The following is a 12,862-nucleotide window of genomic DNA, read 5'->3' as shown; positions in this document are numbered from 1 at the left end:
CTGACCTTCAGTTCACACAAACACACACATATACACACATGCATACACACACACACATATCCTACTCCCTGCATTACTCAGTTATTGCCGTTCTCACAATATTCTGCACCATGTTTTCATAACAGTTTCTCCCCTCCCTAAATTGGGAGGCCTCTTTATCTTAGTTTCTCAGTTGTCTTTGTTGTCTGGCCTAACTCTTACTCACATTGCTAAATAGTGGCTCAATGCCATAGCCTTTACTGGTCCTACACTCACACATTTCTAACACATTATACACAGTTTCAGGGTGTAATAATTAGTCATTAATAATTAATCTATCAGGAGTAGAGAGCAGGGCCGGCTCTAGGGGGCTGCAGGGTAGGGCATTGCCCACCCAAACTTTAATGTTTCCCACCCAAATGATTATGCTCGAGTCATGTTAAACTACAAAATTCCAGGATATTAGCTCAGAAAGACAAATGTTCTGTCTGCCCGCCTAGAAATATCACCCTAGAAACAGCCCCAGAAAAGAGGGAAAAATAGCTATTGTTTCTTCAGTTGGAGAAAAGAGAGAAGGACGTGGTGTTTGAGCTAGAAAGTATGCAAGACAAGTTTGGGAGGTGTGAGGGAATTCTCAAGAGCAAGGAACCTACAACCTGAAGAAGGCTGTTAAGACGAAACGTTTGTGTATGCTACCCTGATTCAGTAAAAAAAGCTTCATGTGACATCTTATGGAGTGTGGACCCATCATACTTTAATCATCCCCAAGAGCATGGTCGGCTGGATGGAGAGAGGGTGAGAGTGGATTGGAGAGAAAAATAAATGCTGTCGCCACCTCTCTTTCCTACCAAGGTGCATGGACTGAAGCAACCTGAAGGTGAGAAGATGCAGTATCTAGCAGAGGTTTGAGAGAGGGAATCAGAGGCTCTTTCTCAATTCATCTTTCCTCGATTCCTCGCATCCCGTCCTTCTCGCCTCCTCAAAACGCACTGGATAAGAAGGTCCGAGGAGAGGGACCATGGATCTTCCCCTCCGATACGCTTGAGAAGGAGGCGAGGAGATAAGATGCGAGGAATCGTTGAAAGATGAATTGAAAGAGTCAGCCAGTATTTACCACCTGTTGGACGGGATGGTGAGGGACTCGGTCTTCTTCATCTTGCCAGTAGGGGGCAGCTTCTCCAGGAAGGTGTCCATGTTGTCCATCTCCAACTCCGTAGTGGGGGTTACTGCCTCTTGTTGCTCCTCCTGCTGGGACGGAGCAAAGACAAGGGATGAGACACAACGGGAGTTGGTAGTATCTATTTCTTTAGTCATTTATACAGGTTACTCTCACTAGCTAGGTTTCCATCTAATTGGCGACAGATTTTCATGCGAATAATCCGCAACAATACGCACATTTTCCCACCAGAGATGTGCTTCCATCAAATGTATTTGTTGTGGATAAAAGGCTGTGCATGATGACGTAGTGCACATAAAAATAAATGTTGCGGTAAAATTCCAAAGTACCAAATAAAAAATTGATTTCCACCTCATTTTAAACTTTACTGATTGTTTTTGTCACAAATAATGTTTGTGTTGTGTAGCCAATGTGCCCACTCTGATATTGGCACCTGGGCTCTAGCCAACAGCTGGCAGATCCAGTCCGGGTATATCACCTACATGACGAGATTATTATGGACAAAAAGAGCGAGATCAGTTTTATTTGTCAAAATGGCAGCCAAGCATTGATCATCATGTCACACCAGAACAAGACCCTTGATATTTATTGGAAAGGAGCATCAAGCACATCACCGTGCACTTTCACCACCCTGTGAAGATCATCATAACTTAGGACCGCACACCATATCATCGCGTGACTACAAGTTTACTTCGATATGATGGTTATTATATCAATATTTGCGCATAAAGGCGTATCCACCGCAATTTCTCACATATTTAATTTTACTCACACAAAAAGATCCCACCTTGTCTAGCGTATTTTGTTTAGTCGACATTTGGAAATTTTACCGACAAATGTTATGTTTCCATCAGGTCTGTCGGGACATTTTTATCCGACATAAAAATGTTGGACGAGTGAGATAAAATAACTGAAATAAGAAAGACACGGCCACGACCCAGAGACCAGGGGATTGGTCACGACCCAGAGACCAGGGGATTGGCCACGACCCAGAGACCAGGGGATTGGCCACGACCCAGAGACCAGGGGATTGGCCACGACCCAGAGACCAGGGGATTGGCCACGACCCAGAGACCAGGGGATTTAGTGTTATCTACCATACAATGGATGGATGGCAGTTGTTTAAATTTGAGAATACTTACAAATGAAGCGTTATCTGAGACATTGTCCACCTGGAACTTGTCTCCGCTGCTCTTAGTCTTGTCTGGATCCATCTGGAGGGGCAAGGGATAAGAGGAGGATTACAATTTGCGAGGGAGTTGGTTTAGCTAGAACAGTATAGCTAACAGTATAGCTAACAGTATAGCTAGAACAGCATAGCTAACAGCATAGCTAACAGCATAGCTAGAACAGTATAGCTAACAGTATAGCTAACAGTATAGCTAACAGTATAGCTAGAACAGTATAGCTAGAACAGCATAGCTAACAGCATAGCTAGAACAGTATAGCTAACAGTATAGCTAACAGTATAGCTAACAGTATAGCTAGAACAGTATAGCTAACAGTATCGCTAACAGTATAGCTAACAGTATAGCTAACAGTATAGCTAGAACAGTATAGCTAACAGTATCGCTAGAACAGTATAGCTAGAACAGTATAGCTAACAGTATAGCTAGAACAGTATAGCTAACAGTATAGCTAACAGTATCGCTAGAACAGTATAGCTAGAACAGTATAGCTAACAGTATAGCTAGAACAGTATAGCTAACAGTATATCTAACAGTATCGCTAGAACAGTATAACTAGAACAGTATAGCTAACAGTATAGCTAGAACAGTATAGCTAACGGTATAGCTAGAACAGTATAGCTAGAACAGTATAGCTAGAACAGTATAGCTAACAGTATAGCTAGAACAGTATCATAGCTAACAGTATAGCTAGAACAGTATAGCTAGAACAGTATAGCTAACAGTATAGCTAGAACAGTATAGCTAACGGTATAGCTAACAGTATAGCTAGAACAGTATAGCTAACGGTATAGCTAGAACAGTATAGCTAGAACAGTATAACTAGAACAGTATAGCTAACAGTATAGCTAGAACAGTATCATAGCTAACAGTATAGCTAGAACAGTATAGCTAACAGTATAGCTAGAACAGTATAGCTAACAGTATAGCTAGAACAGTATAGCTAGAACAGTATAGCTAACAGTATAGCTAGAACAGTATAGCTAACAGTATAGCTAACAGTATAGCTAACAGTATAGCTAGAACAGTATAGCTAGAACAGTATCATAGCTAACAGTATAGCTAGAACAGTATAGCTAGAACAGTATAGCTAACAGTATAGCTAACAGTATAGCTAGAACAGTATAGCTAGAACAGTATAGCTAGAACAGTATAGCTAACAGTATAGCTAACAGTATAGCTAGAACAGTATCATAGCTAACAGTATAGCTAGAACAGTATAGCTAGAACAGTATAGCTAGAACAGTATAGCTAACAGTATAGCTAGAACAGTATAGCTAGAACAGTATAGCTAGAACAGTATAGCTAACAGTATAGCTAACAGTATAGCTAGAACAGTATCATAGCTAACAGTATAGCTAGAACAGTATAGCTAGAACAGTATAGCTAGAACAGTATAGTTAACAGTATAGCTAGAACAGTATAGCTAACAGTATAGCTAGAACAGTATAGCTAACAGTATAGCTAGAACAGTATAGCTAGAACAGTATAGCTAACAGTATAGCTAGAACAGTATCATAGCTAACAGTATAGCTAGAACAGTATAGCTAGAACAGTATAGCTAACAGTATAGCTAGAACAGTATAGCTAGAACAGTATAGCTACCAGTATAGCTAGAACAGTATAGCTAACAGTATAGCTAGAACAGTATCATAGCTAACAGTATAGCTAGAACAGTATAGCTAGAACAGTATAGCTAACAGTATAGCTAGAACAGTATAGCTAGAACAGTATAGCTAGAACAGTATAGCTAACAGTATAGCTAGAACAGTATCATAGCTAACAGTATAGCTAGAACAGTATAGCTAACAGTATAGCTAGAACAGTATAGCTAACAGTATAGCTAGAACAGTATAGCTAGAACAGTATAGCTAGAACAGTATAGCTAGAACAGTATCATAGCTAACAGTATAGCTAGAACGGTATAGCTAGAACAGTATAGCTAACAGTATAGCTAGAACAGTATCATAGCTAACAGTATAGCTAGAACAGTATAGCTAACAGTATAGCTAGAACAGTATCATAGCTAACAGTATAGCTAGAACGGTATAGCTAGAACAGTATAGCTAACAGTATAGCTAACAGTATAGCTAGAACAGTATCATAGCTAACAGTATAGCTAGAACAGTATAGCTAGAACAGTATAGCTAACAGTATAGCTAGAACAGTATAGCTAACAGTATAGCTAACAGTATAGCTAACAGTATCATAGCTAACAGTATAGCTAGAACGGTATAGCTAGAACAGTATAGCTAGAACAGTATCATAGCTAACAGTATAGCTAGAACAGTATAGCTAGAACAGTATAGCTAGAACAGTATCATAGCTAACAGTATAGCTAGAACAGTATATCTAACAGTATAGCTAGAAGAGTATCATAGCTAACAGTATAGCTAGAACAGTATAGCTAGAACAGTATAGCTAACAGTATAGCTAGAACAGTATCATAGCTAACAGTATAGCTAGAACGGTATAGCTAGAACAGTATAGCTAACAGTATAGCTAGAACAGTATAGCTAACAGTATAGCTAACAGTATACAGTGGGGGAAAAAAGTATTTAGTCAGCCACCAATTGTGCAAGTTCTCCCACTTAAAAATATGAGAGAGGCCTGTCATTTTCATCATAGGTACACGTCAACTACGACAGACAAATTGAGAAGAGAAAAATCCAGAAAATCACATTGTAGGATTTTTAATGAATTTATTTGCAAATTATGGTGGAAAATAAGTATTTGGTCACCTACAAACAAGCAAGATTTCTGGCTCTCACAGACCTGTAACTTCTTCTTTAAGAGGCTCCTCTGTCCTCCACTCGTTACCTGTATTAATGGCACCTGTTTGAACTTGTTATCAGTATAAAAGACACCTGTCCACAACCTCAAACAGTCACACTCCAAACTCCACTATGGCCAAGACCAAAGAGCTGTCAAAGGACACCAGAAACAAAATTGTAGACCTGCACCAGGCTGGGAAGACTGAATCTGCAATAGGTAAGCAGCTTGGTTTGAAGAAATCAACTGTGGGAGCAATTATTAGGAAATGGAAGACATACAAGACCACTGATAATCTCCCTCGATCTGGGGCAAGATCTCACCCCGTGGGGTCAAAATGATCACAAGAACGGTGAGCAAAAATCCCAGAACCACACGGGGAGACCTAGTGAATGACCTGCAGAGAGCTGGGACCAAAGTAACAAAGCCTACCATCAGTAACACACTACGCCGAAATGGACTCAAATCCTGCAGTGCCAGACGTGTCCCCCTGCTTAAGCCAGTACATGTCCAGGCCCGTCTGAAGTTTGCTAGAGTGCATTTGGTTGATCCAGAAGAGGATTGGGAGAATGTCATATGGTCAGATGAAACCAAAATAGAACTTTTTGGTAAAAACTCAACTCGTCGTGTTTGGAGGACAAAGAATGCTGAGTTGCATCCAAAGAACACCATACCTACTGTGAAGCATGGGGGTGGAAACATCATGCTTTGGGGATGTTTTTCTGCAAAGGGACCAGGACGACTGATCCGTGTAAAGGAAAGAATGAATGGGGCCATGTATCGTGAGATTTTGAGTGAAAACCTCCTTCCATCAGCAAGGGCATTGAAGATGAAACGTGGCTGGGTCTTTCAGCATGACAATGATCCCAAACACACCGCCCGGGCAACGAAGGAGTGGCTTCATAAGAAGCATTTCAAGGTCCTGGAGTGGCCTAGCCAGTCTCCAGATCTCAACCCCATAGAAAATCTTTGGAGGGAGTTGAAAGTCCATGTTGCCCAGCGACAGCCCCAAAACATCACTGCTCTAGAGGAGATCTGCATGGAGGAATGGGCCAAAATACCAGCAACAGTGTGTGAAAACCTTGTGAAGACTTACAGAAAACGTTTGACCTGTGTCATTGCCAACAAAGGGTATATAACAAAGTATTGAGAAACTTTTGTTATTGACCAAATACTTATTTTCCACCATCATTTGCAAATAAATTCATTAAAAATCCTACAATGTGATTTTCTGGATTTTTTTTCTCATTTTGTCTGTCATAGTTGACGTGTACCTATGATGAAAATTACAGGCCTCTCTCATCTTTTTAAGTGGGAGAACTTGCACAATTGGTGGCTGACTAAATACTTTTTTTCCCCACTGTAGCTAACAGTATAGCTAACAGTATAGCTAACAGTATAGCTAGAACAGTATAGCTAGAACAGTATAGCTAACAGTATAGCTACAACAGCATAGCTAACAGCATAGCTACAACAGCATAGCTAACAGTATAGCTAACAGTATAGCTAGAACAGTATAGCTAGAACAGTATAGCTAGAACAGCATAGCTAACAGCATAGCTAGAACAGTATAGCTAACAGTATAGCTAGAACAGTATAGCTAGAACAGTATAGCTAGAACAGCATAGCTAACAGCATAGCTAGAACAGTATAGCTAACAGTATAGCTAGAACAGTATAGCTAACAGTATAGCTAGAACAGTATAGCTAACAGTATAGCTAGAACAGCATAGCTAACAGCATAGCTAGAACAGTATAGCTAACAGTATAGCTAGAACAGTATAGCTAACAGTATAGCTAGAACAGTATAGCTAGAACAGTATAGCTAGAACAGTATAGCTAGAACAGTATAGCTAACAGTATAGCTAGAACAGTATAGCTAGAACAGTATAGCTAACAGTATAGCTAGAACAGTATAGCTAGAACAGTATAGCTAGAACAGTATAGCTAGAACAGTATAGCTAGAACAGTATAGCTAACAGTATAGCTAACAGTATAGCTAGAACAGTATAGCTAGAACAGTATAGCTAACAGTATAGCTAACAGTATAGCTAGAACAGTATAGCTAGAACAGTATAGCTAACAGTATAGCTAACAGTATAGCTAGAACAGTATAGCTAGAACAGTATAGCTAGAACAGTATCATAGCTAACAGTATAGCTAGAACAGCATAGCTAACAGCATAGCTAGAACAGTATAGCTAACAGTATAGCTAGAACAGTATAGCTAGAACAGTATAGCTAGAACAGCATAGCTAACAGCATAGCTAGAACAGTATAGCTAACAGTATAGCTAGAACAGTATAGCTAGAACAGTATAGCTAGAACAGCATAGCTAACAGCATAGCTAGAACAGTATAGCTAACAGTATAGCTAGAACAGTATAGCTAACAGTATAGCTAGAACAGTATAGCTAACAGTATAGCTAGAACAGTATAGCTAGAACAGCATAGCTAACAGCATAGCTAGAACAGTATAGCTAACAGTATAGCTAGAACAGTATAGCTAACAGTATAGCTAGAACAGTATAGCTAGAACAGTATAGCTAGAACAGTATAGCTAGAACAGTATAGCTAACAGTATAGCTAGAACAGTATAGCTAGAACAGTATAGCTAACAGTATAGCTAGAACAGTATAGCTAGAACAGTATAGCTAGAACAGTATAGCTAGAACAGTATAGCTAGAACAGTATAGCTAACAGTATAGCTAACAGTATAGCTAGAACAGTATAGCTAGAACAGTATAGCTAGAACAGTATAGCTAACAGTATAGCTAGAACAGTATAGCTAGAACAGTATAGATAGAACAGTATAGCTAACAGTATAGCTAGAACAGTATAGCTAGAACAGTATAGTTAACAGTATAGCTAGAACAGTATAGCTAACAGTATAGCTAGAACAGTATAGCTAACAGTATAGCTAGAACAGTATAGCTAACAGTATAGCTAACAGTATAGCTAGAACAGTATAGCTAACGGTATAGCTAGAACAGTATAGCTAGAACAGTATAGCTAACAGTATAGCTAGAACAGTATAGCTAACAGTATAGCTACAACAGTATAGCTAGAACAGTATAGCTAACAGTATAGCTAGAACAGTATAGCTAACAGTATAGCTAACAGTATAGCTAACAGTATAGCTAACAGTATAGCTAACAGTATAGCTAGAACAGTATAGCTAACGGTATAGCTAGAACAGTATAGCTAACAGTATAGCTAGAACAGTATAGCTAACAGTATAGCTAGAACAGTATAGTTAACAGTATAGCTAACAGTATAGCTAGAACAGTATAGCTAACAGTATAGCTAGAACAGTATAGCTAACAGTATAGCTAGAACAGTATAGCTAGAACAGTATAGCTAACAGTATAGCTAGAACAGTATAGCTAGAACAGTATAGCTAGAACAGTATAGCTAGAACAGTATATCTAACAGTATAGCTAGAACAGTATAGCTAACAGTATAGCTAGAACAGTATAGCTAGAACAGTATAGCTAGAACAGTATATCTAACAGTATAGCTAGAACAGTATAGCTAACAGTATAGCTAGAACAGTATAGCTAGAACAGTATAGCTAGAACAGTATAGCTAACAGTATAGCTAGAACAGTATAGCTAACAGTATAGCTAGAACAGTATAGCTAACAGTATAGCTAGAACAGTATAGCTAGAACAGTATAGCTAACAGTATAGCTAGAACAGTATAGCTAGAACAGTATAGCTAACAGTATAGCTAGAACAGTATAGCTAGAACAGTATAGCTAGAACAGTATATCTAACAGTATAGCTAGAACAGTATAGCTAGAACAGTATAGCTAGAACAGTATAGCTAACAGTATAGCTAGAACAGTATAGCTAGAACAGTATAGCTAGAACAGTATATCTAACAGTATAGCTAGAACAGTATAGCTAGAACAGTATAGCTAACAGTATAGCTAGAACAGTATAGCTAACAGTATAGCTAGAACAGTATAGCTAACAGTATAGCTAGAACAGTATAGCTAGAACAGTATAGCTAGAACAGTATATCTAACAGTATAGCTAGAACAGTATAGCTAGAACAGTATATCTAACAGTATAGCTAGAACAGTATAGCTAGAACAGTATAACTAACAGTATAGCTAGAACAGTATAGCTAGAACAGTATAGCTAACAGTATAGCTAGAACAGTATAGCTAGAACAGTATAGCTAGAACAGTATATCTAACAGTATAGCTAGAACAGTATAGCTAGAACAGTATAGCTAGAACAGTATAGCTAACAGTATAGCTAGAACAGTATAGCTAGAACAGTATAGCTAGAACAGTATATCTAACAGTATAGCTAGAACAGTATAGCTAGAACAGTATAGCTAACAGTATAGCTAGAACAGTATAACTAACAGTATAGCTAGAACAGTATAGCTAACAGTATAGCTAGAACAGTATAGCTAACAGTATAGCTAGAACAGTATAGCTAACAGTATAGCTAGAACAGTATAGCTAGAACAGTATATCTAACAGTATAGCTAGAACAGTATAGCTAGAACAGTATAACTAACAGTATAGCTAGAACAGTATAGCTAGAACAGTATATCTAACAGTATAGCTAGAACAGTATAGCTAGAACAGTATAACTAACAGTATAGCTAGAACAGTATAGCTAACAGTATAGCTAGAACAGTATAGCTAACAGTATAGCTAGAACAGTATAGCTAACAGTATAGCTAGAACAGTATAGCTAGAACAGTATAGCTAGAACAGTATATCTAACAGTATAGCTAGAACAGTATAGCTAGAACAGTATATCTAACAGTATAGCTAGAACAGTATAGCTAGAACAGTATATCTAACAGTATAGCTAGAACAGTATAGCTAGAACAGTATAGCTAGAACAGTATAGCTAACAGTATAGCTAGAACAGTATAGCTAGAACAGTATAGCTAGAACAGTATATCTAACAGTATAGCTAGAACAGTATAGCTAGAACAGTATAGCTAACAGTATAGCTAGAACAGTATAACTAACAGTATAGCTAGAACAGTATAGCTAACAGTATAGCTAGAACAGTATAGCTAACAGTATAGCTAGAACAGTATAGCTAACAGTATAGCTAGAACAGTATAGCTAGAACAGTATATCTAACAGTATAGCTAGAACAGTATAGCTAGAACAGTATAGCTAGAACAGTATAACTAACAGTATAGCTAGAACAGTATAGCTAGAACAGTATATCTAACAGTATAGCTAGAACAGTATAGCTAGAACAGTATAACTAACAGTATAGCTAGAACAGTATAGCTAACAGTATAGCTAGAACAGTATAGCTAACAGTATAGCTAGAACAGTATAGCTAACAGTATAGCTAGAACAGTATAGCTAGAACAGTATAGCTAGAACAGTATATCTAACAGTATAGCTAGAACAGTATAGCTAGAACAGTATATCTAACAGTATAGCTAGAACAGTATAGCTAGAACAGTATAACTAACAGTATAGCTAGAACAGTATAGCTAACAGTATAACTAACATATCCATAGCTAGAAATGTGGCTAGGTTGTGTGATGGATCTCAGCCAGGGTATATAATAATAATAATAATAATAATAATAATAATAATAATAATAATAATAATAATAATAATAATAATAATAATAATATGCCATTTAGAAGACGCTTTTATCCAAAGCGACTTACAGTCATGCGTGCATACATTTTCAGGTATGGGTGGTCCCGGGTATCGAACCCACTACCCTTGCGTTACAAGCGCCGTGCTCTACCAATTGAGCTACAGAGGACTATTATGTCCTGAGAGGGTGACAATCTCAGCCAAGGTATATTATGTCCTGGGAGGGTGACAGTGCAGATTCACAAAAAGTGAAATTTGCAGTGAGTGGCAAATTCAGTGTTCTCACCGGACTTGGTGGTTCTCTGTGACTCCGGCTGCTGTGGATGCTACCAATCTCTGTCTGAGAACTGGAGAGGGATAGACCCTCAAAATATGGCCTGAAAGTGAAAGCATCATAAATAAATGAATCTGAAAGAGCACTGGAGTCATAGTCACTCATTGCCCTGAAATATCTCTGGGCAAAATCACTTAATACACGGGCAAAGGTACATAAATACACACGCTGATAGCTCTCCTCTCACTCACTTGAGTTTGGGTTTGGGGGTGCTGAGGACACTGTCGTCATCGTCTAGTTCTGGTCCACTGTCACTGGGGTTCTCAAACTCCAGACTCTCTAGGTCCAGATCCTCCTCTACCTCTGGAGGGGGCTCAGCCGGGTCCTGCTCTGAGTCCAACACCTGGAACATTCAGATAGACGCACAGACACGCATACGCAGGCGCACGCACACAGAGACAGACACAGAGACAGAGACACAGACAGAGACAGAGACACACACATACGCACACAGACACAGAGACACAGAGACACAGAGAGACAGACACAGAGACAGACACAGAGACAGACAGACACAGAGACAGACAGACACAGAGACAGAGACAGAGACACACACACACAGACACAGAGAGACACAGAGAGACAGAGACAGAGAGAGACAGAGACAGAGACAGAGAGACAGAGACAGAGAAAGACACAGACACAGAGAGACAGACACAGAGACACAGAGACACACAGACACAGAGAGACACAGAGAGACAGAGACAGAGACAGAGACAGAGAAAGACACAGACACAGAGAGACAGAGACAGAGACACAGAGACAGAGACAGACACAGAGAGACAGAGACAGAGAGACAGAGACAGAGAAAGAGAGAGAGACAGAGGGAGTAAGAAAGAAAGATATCACCAAGAGAACAGATTTTTAACAGTTGCATAAATCTACTGAGCAAATGAATCAAAAGGACCCTAACAGTTTAAAGTAAGTGATATGACACATAGAAATGCTTAATGTTGCCTCGTTTAAAACAGTGAGTATCAGGGTTGGGGTCAATTCCATTTAAATTCCAGTAAATTCAGTAAGTACACTGAAATTCCAATTCCAATTCTCTTCAATGCTTTTCAATGAGGAACATTTAGAATTGGGTTAAATTTCTGAATTGACTGGAATAGAAATGGAATTGACCCCAATCCTGGTTAGTACAACAGTTGGACAGGTGTTACCTCATTGGCCCCAACCCTGGATAGTTTAACAGTTGGACAGGTGTTACCTCATTGACCCCAACCCTGGATAGTTTAACATTTAGACAGGTGTTACCTCATTGACCCCAACCCTGGATAGTTTAACATTTGGACAGGTGTTACCTCATTGACCCCAACCCTGGATAGTTTAACATTTAGACAGGTGTTACCTCATTGACCCCAACCCTGGATAGTTTAACATTTAGACAGGTGTTACCTCATTGACCCCAACCCTGGATAGTTTAACATTTGGACAGGTGTTACCTCATTGACCCCAACCCTGGATAGTTAAACATTTGGACAGGTGTTACCTCATTGACCCCAACCCTGGATAGTTTAACATTTGGACAGGTGTTACCTCATTGACCCCAACCCTGGATAGTTTAACATTTGGACAGGTGTTACCTCATTGACCCCAACCCTGGATAGTTAAACATTTGGACAGGTGTTACCTCATTGACCCCAACCCTGGATAGTTTAACATTTGGACAGGTGTTACCTCATTGACCCCAACCCTGGATAGTTTAACATTTGGACAGGTGTTACCTCATTGACCCCAACCCTGGATAGTTTAACATTTAGACAGGTGTTACCTCATTGACCCCAACCCTGGATAGTTTAACATTTAGA

General features: G+C 39.2%; 1 protein-coding gene across 1 annotated transcript in view; it reads right to left on the bottom strand.

The window, feature by feature from the left end:
- Nucleotides 1-12,862, bottom strand: part of pacs2 (phosphofurin acidic cluster sorting protein 2) — a 126,222-nt gene that overhangs the window by 29,946 nt on the left and 83,414 nt on the right. Inside the window, exons 9-12 of the mRNA XM_084182502.1 lie at nt 11,243-11,394; nt 11,004-11,094; nt 2,299-2,370; nt 1,094-1,227 (exon numbers count right to left, since the gene is read on the bottom strand). Coding sequence (XP_084038628.1) covers nt 1,094-1,227; nt 2,299-2,370; nt 11,004-11,094; nt 11,243-11,394 — 449 coding nt within the window. The remainder of the gene's footprint in view (nt 1-1,093; nt 1,228-2,298; nt 2,371-11,003; nt 11,095-11,242; nt 11,395-12,862) is intronic.

Source organism: Coregonus lavaretus, assembly GCF_964263955.1.
Source record: "Coregonus lavaretus genome assembly, chromosome: 18".
In the NCBI taxonomy this organism is placed as follows: Eukaryota; Metazoa; Chordata; class Actinopteri; order Salmoniformes; family Salmonidae; genus Coregonus; species Coregonus lavaretus.
Note: the sequence above shows the minus strand (reverse complement) of the source record. Positions and strands in the feature narration are given on the sequence as shown.